Source organism: Podarcis melisellensis, assembly GCF_964234715.1.
Source record: "Podarcis melisellensis genome assembly, chromosome: 16".
In the NCBI taxonomy this organism is placed as follows: domain Eukaryota; kingdom Metazoa; phylum Chordata; class Lepidosauria; order Squamata; family Lacertidae; genus Podarcis; species Podarcis melisellensis.
In genome coordinates, this window is record NC_138533.1 from 35,032,724 (window position 1) to 35,044,225 (window position 11,502).

The 11,502-nt window shown below is 46.9% G+C and overlaps 1 protein-coding gene across 1 annotated transcript; it reads right to left on the bottom strand.

Moving 5' to 3' along the window:
- Positions 1-6,778: 6,778 nt before the first annotated feature.
- Positions 6,779-10,897, bottom strand: FZD10 (frizzled class receptor 10). Its single transcript, XM_081892671.1, has one exon. It carries the CDS (start codon positions 9,768-9,770, stop codon positions 8,007-8,009), a length of 1,764 nt encoding a protein of 587 aa, XP_081748797.1. The 5' UTR covers positions 9,771-10,897; the 3' UTR covers positions 6,779-8,006.
- Between the last annotated feature and the right edge of the window lie 605 nt (positions 10,898-11,502).

Below are 11,502 nucleotides of genomic sequence, written 5' to 3' on the forward strand. Positions count from 1 at the left end.
AGAGTGGAAATCAGAATGTGAATGTCTGGAGAAAGCCTTTGCTTCAGGGAGCAGCATTCTTATCTGAAGGAGGTTGCATTTCCAACATGCAATTGTTAAGGAAAGAGAACTGAGAGCCTGCTATAAACCCCCAGCACTGAAGTGCAGCCATTTTTGCAAAGAAACAAGGCACTTAAGCTCAACTGGAGACTGCCCCCTTTCAAAGTTATACAGGAACAAGACGGCAACGATAGCTCTTATTCTTCCACAGAGTAAATCTGTAGCCTCAGTTTCCAGAATCCTTTGCAGCATTGCTGTTGACATTGTTCAGGGGGTGGCTGTGTCAGTAGCAGGGGTGCAAACTTCAATAAAATATTGGGGGGGGGGGAGGAGAAGTTAAGACTCGCCCCACATAATTGATTACATGACGTGGTGCAAACACACCATTTTAATGGTAATGCTCATCAAATGCGGTTGGGGGGAAGATAGCTCCCTCAAATATTTTATAGGGCCCCCCCTCCCCAAAGGGACCTCAGCCCTAGGAGTTGGCTTCTATGGTCAGAAGGTTCAGGGCTTCTGTTCATAAACTATGCTAAAATCCAGTCACAAACATTCTGTCACACCTTAATGTGACCAACAAAGAGAATTCGGGATGAAGCTTTGCAGATAGGAATGGACTCGAGTCTCAGTGGCTGCTGTATCAATGGACAGGAAATAGATTTAGATCTACATCTCTAGACCTCCCCCCCCCCCTTACATTCATGATTGCCCATCACTGCCCCACCACTGGAGCAAAGCCAAGCCCTACACTTGTTGTCCCTCCAGAATATTTTTATTGTGCTTTCAAAATGATTTGCGATCAGGATGTCAATAATAATAATAATAATAATAATAATAATAATAATAATAATGATGATTTTATTATTTATACCCACCCATCTGACTGGGTTTCCCCAGTCACTCTGGGCAGATTACAGCATATCAAGGTAGTCAAACATGACCCTACTTTCCATACTGTTAGCACCTGCAACTGGTAAAATTTGGGTTGAACAAGGTAAGTGTTAGGTGGGTTTGTAGCTGGTTGACTGACCGAACCCAAAGAGCACTCACTAATGTTCCTCGTTCCCGTTGTTGTTCAGCGTCTTTATAAATGATTTAGATGAAGGAATTGAGGGGATGCTCATCCAATTTGCAGATGACACCAAACTGGGAAGGCAGAATCAGGGTTCAAAATAATGGTAGTATAGTCACTTAACTCCTTAGCTCAGGGGTCACATAATTCTATACCCACAAACATTTCTAAAATAGGGGTGCCCTGCCATACCTTCCAGCATTTCGTCGATGAAAATTGGGATGTCCTAAGAAAAAGTGGGACATTTTGGGATCAGATCAAAACCTGGGGTGGTTTCTGTAAATCATGGACTGTCCCTGGAAAATAGGGGCACTTGGAGGGTATGCTGTTTACTTGGAGGTAAACCCCAATGGTTTTAAAGGGACTTGGTGGAATACAGACATCAATCCCATTGATTTCAATGTGTCTTCCTCCCAGGAAGATGTACTTAGGATTGCAGTTGGACAGTGTGATTCTAGTCTAGACATCTGTTTATTTGCAGGCAAACCCCTCTGGGTTCATAGAGAAGTTACTCTGTAGTTGTTGGGTTTTTTAATGCTTTATTAATCACTTTTCATATATATATATACAACATGTAGTTATCTTCATTTCAGCCACTCCAATAAGGATATCTATTTTCTCAAAGAAAATTACATACAATTTCAACTAGGTGTTTTCTACATAAACGTAAGACCTCCCACTCTCTCCATGTTTCCCTTTGTAATAAACATATTACTTTAATTTGTCATTATTATTTGTAAAAATTCTCTTTTCTATTTTGATGTCATTTTCCTTTATATATATTATTTACAGAAATCATTCGAAGGCAACTACCGTGCTTATATCACAACTATTTTTCAAGTAGTTCTTGAAGTTATCCCATTCTAGAATGAACTCCTGTCTGGGTTTGTCTTTCAGAAAGAGAGGCTATTTCTGCATGTTCTGTAAGTTGGAGTAACCATTCATCTCTAGTAGGAAGTTTGTCATTTTTCCAATATGACGCAATAAGCACCCTTGCGGCCATGGTTACGTACAGGAAAAAAATTCTTAAGCTTTTGGGGATATCTGTACCTGTAATACTTAAAAGAAATGTTTCTGGTTTTTTAAGGAAAATTTACCTTTAGCATTATTTTTAGTTCTGAGTAGATGTCATTCCAGAACTCTTTGACCTTCTGGCAGGTCCACCATATGTGAAACATGGGGCCTCCTGTCACTCTGTAGTTAGTGTGCTCAGGACTGAAGCTGTTATCTGATAAAGTAGCTTTTATCAGGATACTTTCAGCAGTGTGTGTGTTTGTGTGACCCTGCAGTCACCATCTGAGGCCCTTCTTTGTGTTCCTCCTCCACGTGAGGTCCACAGGGTAGCAACATGAGAGTGGGCCTTTTTCGTGGTGGCTCCACATTTATGCAATGCTCTTCCTAGAGAGATTCGCTTGGTGCCTTCACTGCATATCTTTAGGTGCCAGACAAAAACATTCCTCTTTCTCCCAGGCCTTTGGCCTTGAACTCTCTGCGGCCTTTCAGAAGTTGATTGTATGTTTCTAATGCATTTCTCTCTCCTCTAAGTTTTAATATATCTGTGTGGGGTTTATTGCCTGTTTGTTTGGTTATAAGTTGCTTTGGGTTGCTATGGAGACCTGACAAATTTAATAAATGAAAATAATGAATAAATAAACCTATTTATTGAGCTTTCATCTTGATTTGTTTGTAGGGAGGATGTTTTGCCATCTGCGGTACTTGAGGGTCGATTCCAAAAGATCCCGCTTGAGGAATGTCTTTGCCCCTGTAGAGATGGTAGCATCGAAACAGTGGCACATGTCCTCCTGTCTTGCACTCTCTACAAAGACCTGAGGAACGAGATCATCACCCCACTCATACTAACCATCCCAGGGCGCTCAACCACTGCCACAATATCCTTTCTTCTATCAGATCAAAATGAGCAAAGGTTGCTAGGTTCACAGCAGGGGCAATGAGAATAAGGGCCACTGACTGACTGCTGATTCAGGACTTTAAATTGTGCTCTTATATCAAATTTCCCTTTCTGCATGTACTGTAATGTTTTATTGTTGCTATGGCCATTGGCTAATGCGAATAAATTTTTTATCTATCTATCTTGCAGGGAGGTCTGACAATGTTGTCTCAAGCAAGTTTTATCCCACTGTATTTCTCTGTTACTTTCCAGGTTGTTTGGGGAAGCGGGTTTGTTACACAAGAGCACCAAATCAACCATCAGAAAACAGGTAATGTGCTTGACAAAGGTTGCCAGCTTCTCACCTCCTCCTCTGGACATGGCTCCTGTGCCTTTAACAGGGGCACCACAGGCAGAAGCTTCACCCTGTTGCCTCTATGCTAGGAGTTTAGCTGCTGAATTTCTGCCTGTCACGTCCTTGTTCAAGGAGTCCCCGCCAGACAAAGCAGCAACAGTTGGTGACCCTCAAGCCAACCCATCACACCAAGTGTAGTGTAAACACATGCTTTCCAAGCTTTGATCAGCAAGGGCCTAATCCTGCAGGGTTAATGCATGCAAAGTTCCCAGCTACATGCAATCCCCACATAAACTCACTCCAGGATTACAAAAGGAGGGCAAAATTTGCATTTTAAAAGCAACCTGTAGAACAAAAGACTAACACATGGCTGGGAGAACACAGTGGCAGGGAAGATACTTCTTCTTTTCCCCTGACAGAGAGGTCAATGTTCTCTTGTGGATAAAAAAAAAGTGGACAGCAAAAGCAAAACAAATCCCAAACAGTCTACAAATACTAAGCAGAAATGGGCTATTGACAAGCTGGAATGTGTGCAGAGAAGGGCAACGAAGATGATCAAGGGTCTGGAAGCCTAGCTTTTGAGGAATGGTAAAGGGAGCTGGGTATGCTTAGCTTGGGGAAGAGGAGGTGGAGAGGAGATAGGATAGCCATTTTCAAATATATAAAAGGTGGTCATGTAAAAGATGGAGCAAGTTTCCTTTCACCTGCTCCAGAGGATAGAACCCAAACCAATGGCTTCAAGTTACAGGAAAGATTTCTACTCAACATCAGGAAGAACTTGCTGGTGGTAAGAGCTGTTTGACAGTGGAATGGACTCCCAAGGCAGATGGTGGACTTTCCTTCCTTGGAGGTTTTTAAGCAGAGCTGAGATGGCCGTCTGTCATGGATGCTTTAGCTGAGATTCCTGCATTGCAGGAGGTTAGACCAGATGACCCTTGGGGTCCTTTTCAACTCTACAGTTCTCTGATTCCATTATTCTGGTACAGGGATACAGAACCACGTGGCCCTTCTGATGCTCTTGGAGTCAAGCTCCCATCAGCCCCAGCCAGCAGTAGTCCAACATCTGGAAGGCCCCAGGTTCTCAATCCTTGTGCTAGAACAGTGATGGCCAAACTTGGGCCTCCAGCTGTTTTTGGACTACAGCTCCCATCATCCCTAGCTAGCAGGACCAGTGTTCAGGGATGATGGGAATTGTAGTCCCATAACAGCTGGAGGGCTGAGTTTGGCCATCACTGTGCTAGAATAAAAGAGAGAGACTCCAGAAAAAATAGCTCAGGAATGTAAGAATCTGCATTGTGCCACATTACACTGTTGGCCCATATAGTTTACTCAGGGTTTCAGGCAGGAGTCTTTCACAGCCCTCCCTGGAGATGCTGAGGATCCAATGTGAATCCAGTTACAGGGATGAGGTAGAAGGGAAGACCTTTAGAAGTGACCCTGGAGAGCTGCTGCCAATCAGAGCAGATCTGGGATAGAGAACCCTCTTTACAGCACAAGGGCCAGATTCCCTTCTGGACAACTTTCTGAGGGCCACATGAAGGTTGTGGGCAGTGCCAGAGGAATAAGTGGGTGGTGCAGCAAGCCTAAATTGTAACCTTTCTGCAACAGGCTAGTTTTTACATCCACTCACACAACCTCCTCTCTGTCCTCCATCCAGACAAGCAAGAGGCATCGTAAGAGTTCAAGGATACCTTCCAGCCAGGCCAAAGGACTCAGGGGAGACATAAGTTTCTTTATCTTATTATTAAGATAATAAGATATCCTCAAAGGAGCTCCAGGTGGCATACATAGTTCTCTTCCTCATATTATCCCTGCAACAGATCTGTGAGGTAGGTTCGTCTGAGAAGCAGAGACGGCCCAAGGTCTCCAAGTGAACTTCATGGCCGTGTGGGGAATTTGAACTCTGGCCTCCCAGATCTGACACTTTCCCACTGAGCTACGGCTCTTCCCCTTAAATAGCAATATCTAAGTCTTTGTCCATCCAGTTCAGTACTGTATAAACATAGACTGGCAAGGGCTTTCCAAGGTTTCAGACAGGAGGCACTCCCAGCCCTGCCTGCAGAATCGGCCAGGGCTGGAGCCACGCACCTTCTGCATGCGAAACAGTTGCTCTGCCATTGAGCTCCCAGAGTTTTTGTTAGGTAGCCTTGTTGCTGCCTCACATCTGGGGTACTTTAGAGACATGGCATGTCATACATTTGCACAAATGCAGATTTATCCAGACTGTAGGAGCTGTAGTTTGGTTACCTCAAGCAGGCCAAAGTTCCCCACATCTGTTTAAGAAAGTTAGTCAAACTGAAGATGATGTGCATTGTGTCACCAATGAATTAAGTATGTAGAAGACTTTTTCCCCTCCAGAACTAGAAATGGGAACACAGCACTTAAAACTTAAAAGAGCTGAAAATGCAAACAAACTCCTCTCTTTCTGATTCCAGAGGGTGAGGAGAAAGAACAGAGAACTGCTCTTATCTTTTTTGGCCCACCTGAAGAACTTATCAGGCACATTTTATTTATTAGAGTTTTGGGCCAATATATTTGCATGGCAGTAGAACCACTGATGAGATGTTAGAAGTCAGTCTGCAAACCAGCACTGGGACCCAGATGCTTTGGGTGGAAGTATGAGAAAGGTCATAGCTCCATCACAAAGAATCTGCTCTTGATGAAGGAGGCCTCTGGTTTAATTCCTGGCAGCCCCAGGAAGGGCTGAGAGAGACTCCTACCTGAAGCCATGGAGAGCCCTGCCAGCCCATGTAAAGCATGTTGAGCAAGACGGATTAATGTTCCGACTCAATATAAGGAAGCTTCCCATGTTCCTAAGATGCAGATCAGTGGCTTAGGGGTCCCCAAGATTCACCTGTGGCTGAACACTGAAGGGAAAGATGGGTAGCAATGGACATGTTTGCACAATAGTGGTCAGTCTTTGCATTTCGAAACCTCTGGCAAGCTTCTGATGGTCCCCACCCAGAACTCAGTTTGGAAACCACGGCTTTAACCACCACATTAGGGATGGCCAATGTGGAGCACGCCAGGTGTTGGTGAACCACAATTCCCATCATCATCCCTGGCCATGGGCCACTCAGGCTGGGGCTGATAGGAGCTGTAGTCCACCAACATCTGGAGGGCACCATCTCTGCATTTAGAATCGCCTCCATTCCCAAATCCTTGAGGACTTAATTTGTTCCTTCACATAACCTAGTTCCTTACAGACCCTAGCAATGCATGTCTTGGGGAAGGAGCAACAGGAGGAAAGAATTCGGTGTTTGGGAAATAAAATGTTCCCCTCCCGCAACTGGGCCTTGAATGAGATAAATTAACAGGGTCTTTTGAAGCATCTCTTCACATTAAATAGTGTTCGCAAAAAAACCCCATGAACCTCTTTTATTTGCTGCAAAACCCCATTAATACAGAATGCTAAGGACACACATTATCATCAAACTAAAGGCCACATTTTATTATTATCATTTAATAAAATAACAGGGCATAAAAAATAATTGTATATTACAAATATATATATAATATATACATACACTTTCTCCACCTCTCTCTCCGATACACGCACACACACCACAAACAAGTTTATGCCTCTCATATGCAACAAAGAGACAAAATAAAAAATAATCTAGTGCTTCTTGATCTATTCAGCATCCAAATTTGTTTAACAATAGAAAGAGTCAATAAGCCCTTCTGGATCCTTTGCAATTGATACCCTCCCCACTTTTTCTTTTTCCACAAATCAGTCCAAACGTGTCTGATTTCCATTAAAAAGCCACAAAAAAGTAACACTAAAGGGTTTCTAAGGACTAGACCCCTTCGTTCTTTTGTTTAGAGATCGCTTTTGTTGCCTTTATGTACAGCAAAATACTTGTTTCTCCTTTCATGTCCTGGCAAGGATTTTGTGTGTGTGGCAGCGGGGCGGGGGTGGGGGTAGGAACCTGTATTGCACATAATTTTTTACTAAGTTTGGGTCAGACAGAGGACTTTTAAAAACAACTGAGCAGGGGTGAGCTTTTCGCATTGAACCTGTTTTTAGAAACTCCATGCCTAGTAGGTAGGATGAGAAGGGTTTGGTAAAAGGATTTCTTAAAAGTTAGAACAGAAGTTGTTTTCAAAAGACAATGTGACGATTGAACAAAAGCTACTCTCAAAGGGCTGGTTACCTAAAAGGAGACAATTCTCCTTCAAGCTCTTAAAAAAAATCCAAAAAACCAAAAAACCATTGCTCTATAAATTCTAACTCTACCTAGTTAGAAATCTAAACGCAAACGAATTTTCAGTATACATACAAATCATTACACATGGCTTTTAACTCAGGAGGGCTGAAGAAAACCCAAACCATTAAAAACAAATTAGTTTTCTTTTTTAATAAGGGACCGTCAGTTTTCCTTGCACTAAAAACTTTTCCCTAAGCATGTTCACCCTTGTTTTATCCCCCATATCTTGACTTTCAACATTTCAGTTTTACCCCTTCACTGGCTATTTTGTCTATCTGACAATAGCACTGTTAAAAAGAATTTTTTATTCATTATTATTGTTAATCTTTAGTTCTGAGCACTATTGTGAGTGCATGTGAGTCTTTCAAAATAGGGTCACTCCATGGCTGTTCTTTTTTAAATTATTATTATTATTATTACTAATATTATTATACATTCTGCTCACACACAGGTAGGGGGTTGCAAAGCCGACTCGTATTTTGCATGGTGGGCTTTGGGCAAGTGCTGGGGCTTCTTGTAAAGTCCGCTACTTGCAATCACGCTGGCTGGTTTTCTCCGAGTCCTCTTCTTTAGCCTCCGGCTGCAAACGCTTTGCCAGGACTGGAAGGTCTTGGAGGTCCAGATCCACATGCCGCTGGTAATCCCCACAACCAGCAACATGAAGACTTTGACCATGAAAATCTCCACCACCGGGATAGAGTGGCTCATTGAGCAGTCCAGGTGTTTGGTCTGGTTGTTCACCTTGCACTTCTGTTGCATGGCCAAGACCTTCCAGTAATCCATGTTCAGCCTCTCATAAAAGTAGCAAGCAATGACACAAGTAGCTGGCACCGTATACAAGACCGAGAAGACCCCAATCCTGACCATGAGTTTCTCCAGCTTGTCCGTGTTTTCCCCACCAGTTTTCATCACCCTCCTGATGTGGAACAGAGCTACAAAGCCAGAGAGGATGAAGGAGGTGCCTATGATTAGGTAGCAAGCCAGAGGGACCAGCACAAATCCGGTCAAGGCATTCACATCCATGCTCCCCACGTAGCATAAGCCTGTCAGCTCATCCCCAGCCACCCTCCGCATCACCAAGATCATGATAGTCTTCACGGCCGGGATGGCCCAGGCCGCCAGGTGGAAGTAGCTACTGTTGGCTTCAATGGCCTCATGGCCCCATTTCTTCCCAGCGGCCAGGAACCAAGTCAATGTCAAGATCACCCACCACAAGGAGCTGGCCATGCCAAAGTAATAGAGCACAAGGAAGACAAGAGTGCACCCGGTGCTCTCCAAGCCCTCCTGGATGACGTAGAGCTGTCCACTGTCGCGGTCGCAGGCAATGCTCTCGGCACCAGAGAAGAGGCGGATGATGTACCCCACCGAGTAGACGCAGTAGCACATGGACAAGAAGATGATGGGCCTTTCGGGATACTTGAAGCGCTGGGGGTCTATCAGGAAGGTGAGGACGGTGAAAGCGCTGGAGAAGAAGCAGAGGATGGACCAGACAGCGATCCAGATGACGGCAAACTGCTTGTCATGGCGGCTCCAGTAGACGTCGACCCCGGCGGTGCAGAGAGGGGCACAGGAAGCGCTCTTCTCCACGTGGTGGAACTTGCCGGGGTTCTCGCAAGTGGCCCTCCCCAGGCCGTCCTTGTGCTGCTGCTGCAGGTCGTGGCTGGCACTCTGGGGTCTCTGGGGCCGGAACATGGGGGGCAGGATGCTGGAGCCCCTGGGGGGCTCCTCGGAGCCGTTGTTGGGTGCTTCCATGCATAGGTAGTTGGGGTCATTCTTGTTGGGCAGCTTGCTGCAGTCCAGGGAGTCGGGCCACTTGAAGGTGAACTGTTCCATGATGGGCGAGCACTTGAAGCGGGCCTGTTCACACATCACCCGGCAAGCGGGGATGGGCGTGGAGACCTGTTCCGTGCACATGGGGGCGTAGAGGGAGCAGAGGAAGAACTTGAGGTGCCCGTGGCAGCCGTACTCCACCAGGGGGGCAAACTCGTGGAGCTGAATGGCTGCTTCGCGCTGGTCCTCGTGCCCCATCAGGTTGGGCATCCGAGTCATGTTGTAGCCGATGTCCTTGCACATGGGGATCTCGATGGGCTGGCACCTCCCGTCCCCGGCCCGGTCGATGTCGATGGAGCTGATGCCGAAGCAGGAGCAGACCAGGTGCAAGACAATGCCCAGAGTCCGACGGGAGTTCCTCCGCGCTGCGCCCATGCTGGCCGACGCTGCGCCACGACCCACCGCGCTCCTGGCTTCCGCGTCTCGGGAAATGCCTGGAAGAAGGTTGCTTCTGTTGGCGGAGGCGGCTGGTGTCAAACCAGCTCTTCCGAAACCCCTTCTCCGGCCACCGTCGCTCCCAACTTTCGCCAGGAGCCCCCCCCGAAGGGGACAGGCCCGATCCACTCGACGTGGGGCAGCAGCATAGCAGCCCCTTCTCACCCTCCCACCCTAAAAGAAAGCGAAATAGCGCCTTTCAACTCCGGTTAAGAGCTTCGCATCCGAACAGCGGAGGTCTTCCGGCCAAAGTCCATCCTGGTCAGTTTCCGAACTCCATAGGGCAAAAGCGGTGGCGGCGCCGGGGAGAAGGAAAGATTCGGGAGAGAAGGACCCTCTCGCAGTTTCAGCCCTTCCCACCCCCTCCGCAACCAAACTTACGGCACCAAGGAGAGAAAGCTTAAGTTGCGGGGGCTTGCCGTTTCTTTTTAAGTCCTTGCAAGGGGTCTCTTGGCGACAGGCGTTCTTTCTTCCATCTCCTCCGACCACGATCGCAGGAACGGTGGGTGCCCCCTTGCTTGCAAAGTTCCTTGTTCAAACGGAAAGGGAAAAAAAAGGGGAAATCCCAGCGATCACTGCACCTCCAGCGCACACATGTCCCCAAAGCGGCGTGGAAGCTCCTCTTTCTCCTCGGTCTGTAGCTTCTTCCTCTCTCTCTCTTCTCTCTCTCTCCGATTTGTGCCTCGGACGATCCCACCTCTCCACACTTTTCGCTCGCTCGCTCCCCTCCCTTCTTCCCCCAGGAGGCGGGCTTTGCGCGCCGACGAGAGGCGGGGAGGAGGCAGATCCGATTGCAACGAGAAGGCGAGCTCTGAAGCGCCGTGGCGAGGAGAGCTTGTCGGCGGGGGTTGGCGGGGGGAGCGCACCGAACCTCCTTCCGCAATACGCGCGCACCGTCCCTGGGTCGGATATTTTCCCCCTCCACCCAAAGCGAGAGGTCGGCGGGGCGCAGAGATGCGTGCGTAAAAGCGCCCGCTCTCTCTCTCTCTCTTTCTCAGAAGGCTAACTCCTGGGGTTTGCAGCAGCTGTGTTTGGAGGAGGCGTTTACAGCCCAGGATACTCTCTCACGCGCGCGCACACACCACACACACACAGCCTAGGATCCGCCTTCCCTGCGACACTCACTTTGCATGAGAAAAGGTGAAACTGACACGGTGATTACTTTCCAATCATTCGGAACGCCTTTCAAAAGAAAAGCGGGGTGCGCGGGGGGAGAACCGCTGGAAAGACCCTGGAGGTCCTCCCTCGATCAGTGCCGATGTTTTTAAAGTTTCTTTTTCGTCTCTCCTCTCTTAAACATCTCCCCCACCATCGATCTCTCTCTTGCTCTCTTGAAACTTTTCATACTCTCTCTGCCTCTCCTCCCCGCCTAGTCGTACTTCTGTTTCTCCTCATTTGTTGTAACAAACAAGTTTCTGGTTGGGGTTTTTTAAGCTGCTTTTGAAACCTCAGACTCATATTTTGTTGTTCAGGAGTTCGAAAGGGAGTGCATGGTTCTCGCGCGTCCCCTTTTATCCATACAACATTCTTTCGATGTAGGGTACGCTGTAGTGACTGGCCAAGAGCCTTCCGGGGAGTTTCGTGGCTGAGTGGGCAATTCCTCTCTCGAACATCTATGTCACCTCTAAGAGATGCTGCTCTCTTAACCTTTCTTAATTTTTAAAACGGATTG

Coding starts and splice junctions, on each gene's coding strand:
- FZD10 (XM_081892671.1), bottom strand. CDS start 9,770: ATGGGCGCAGCGCGGAGGAACTCCCGTCGGACTCTGGGCATTGTCTTG.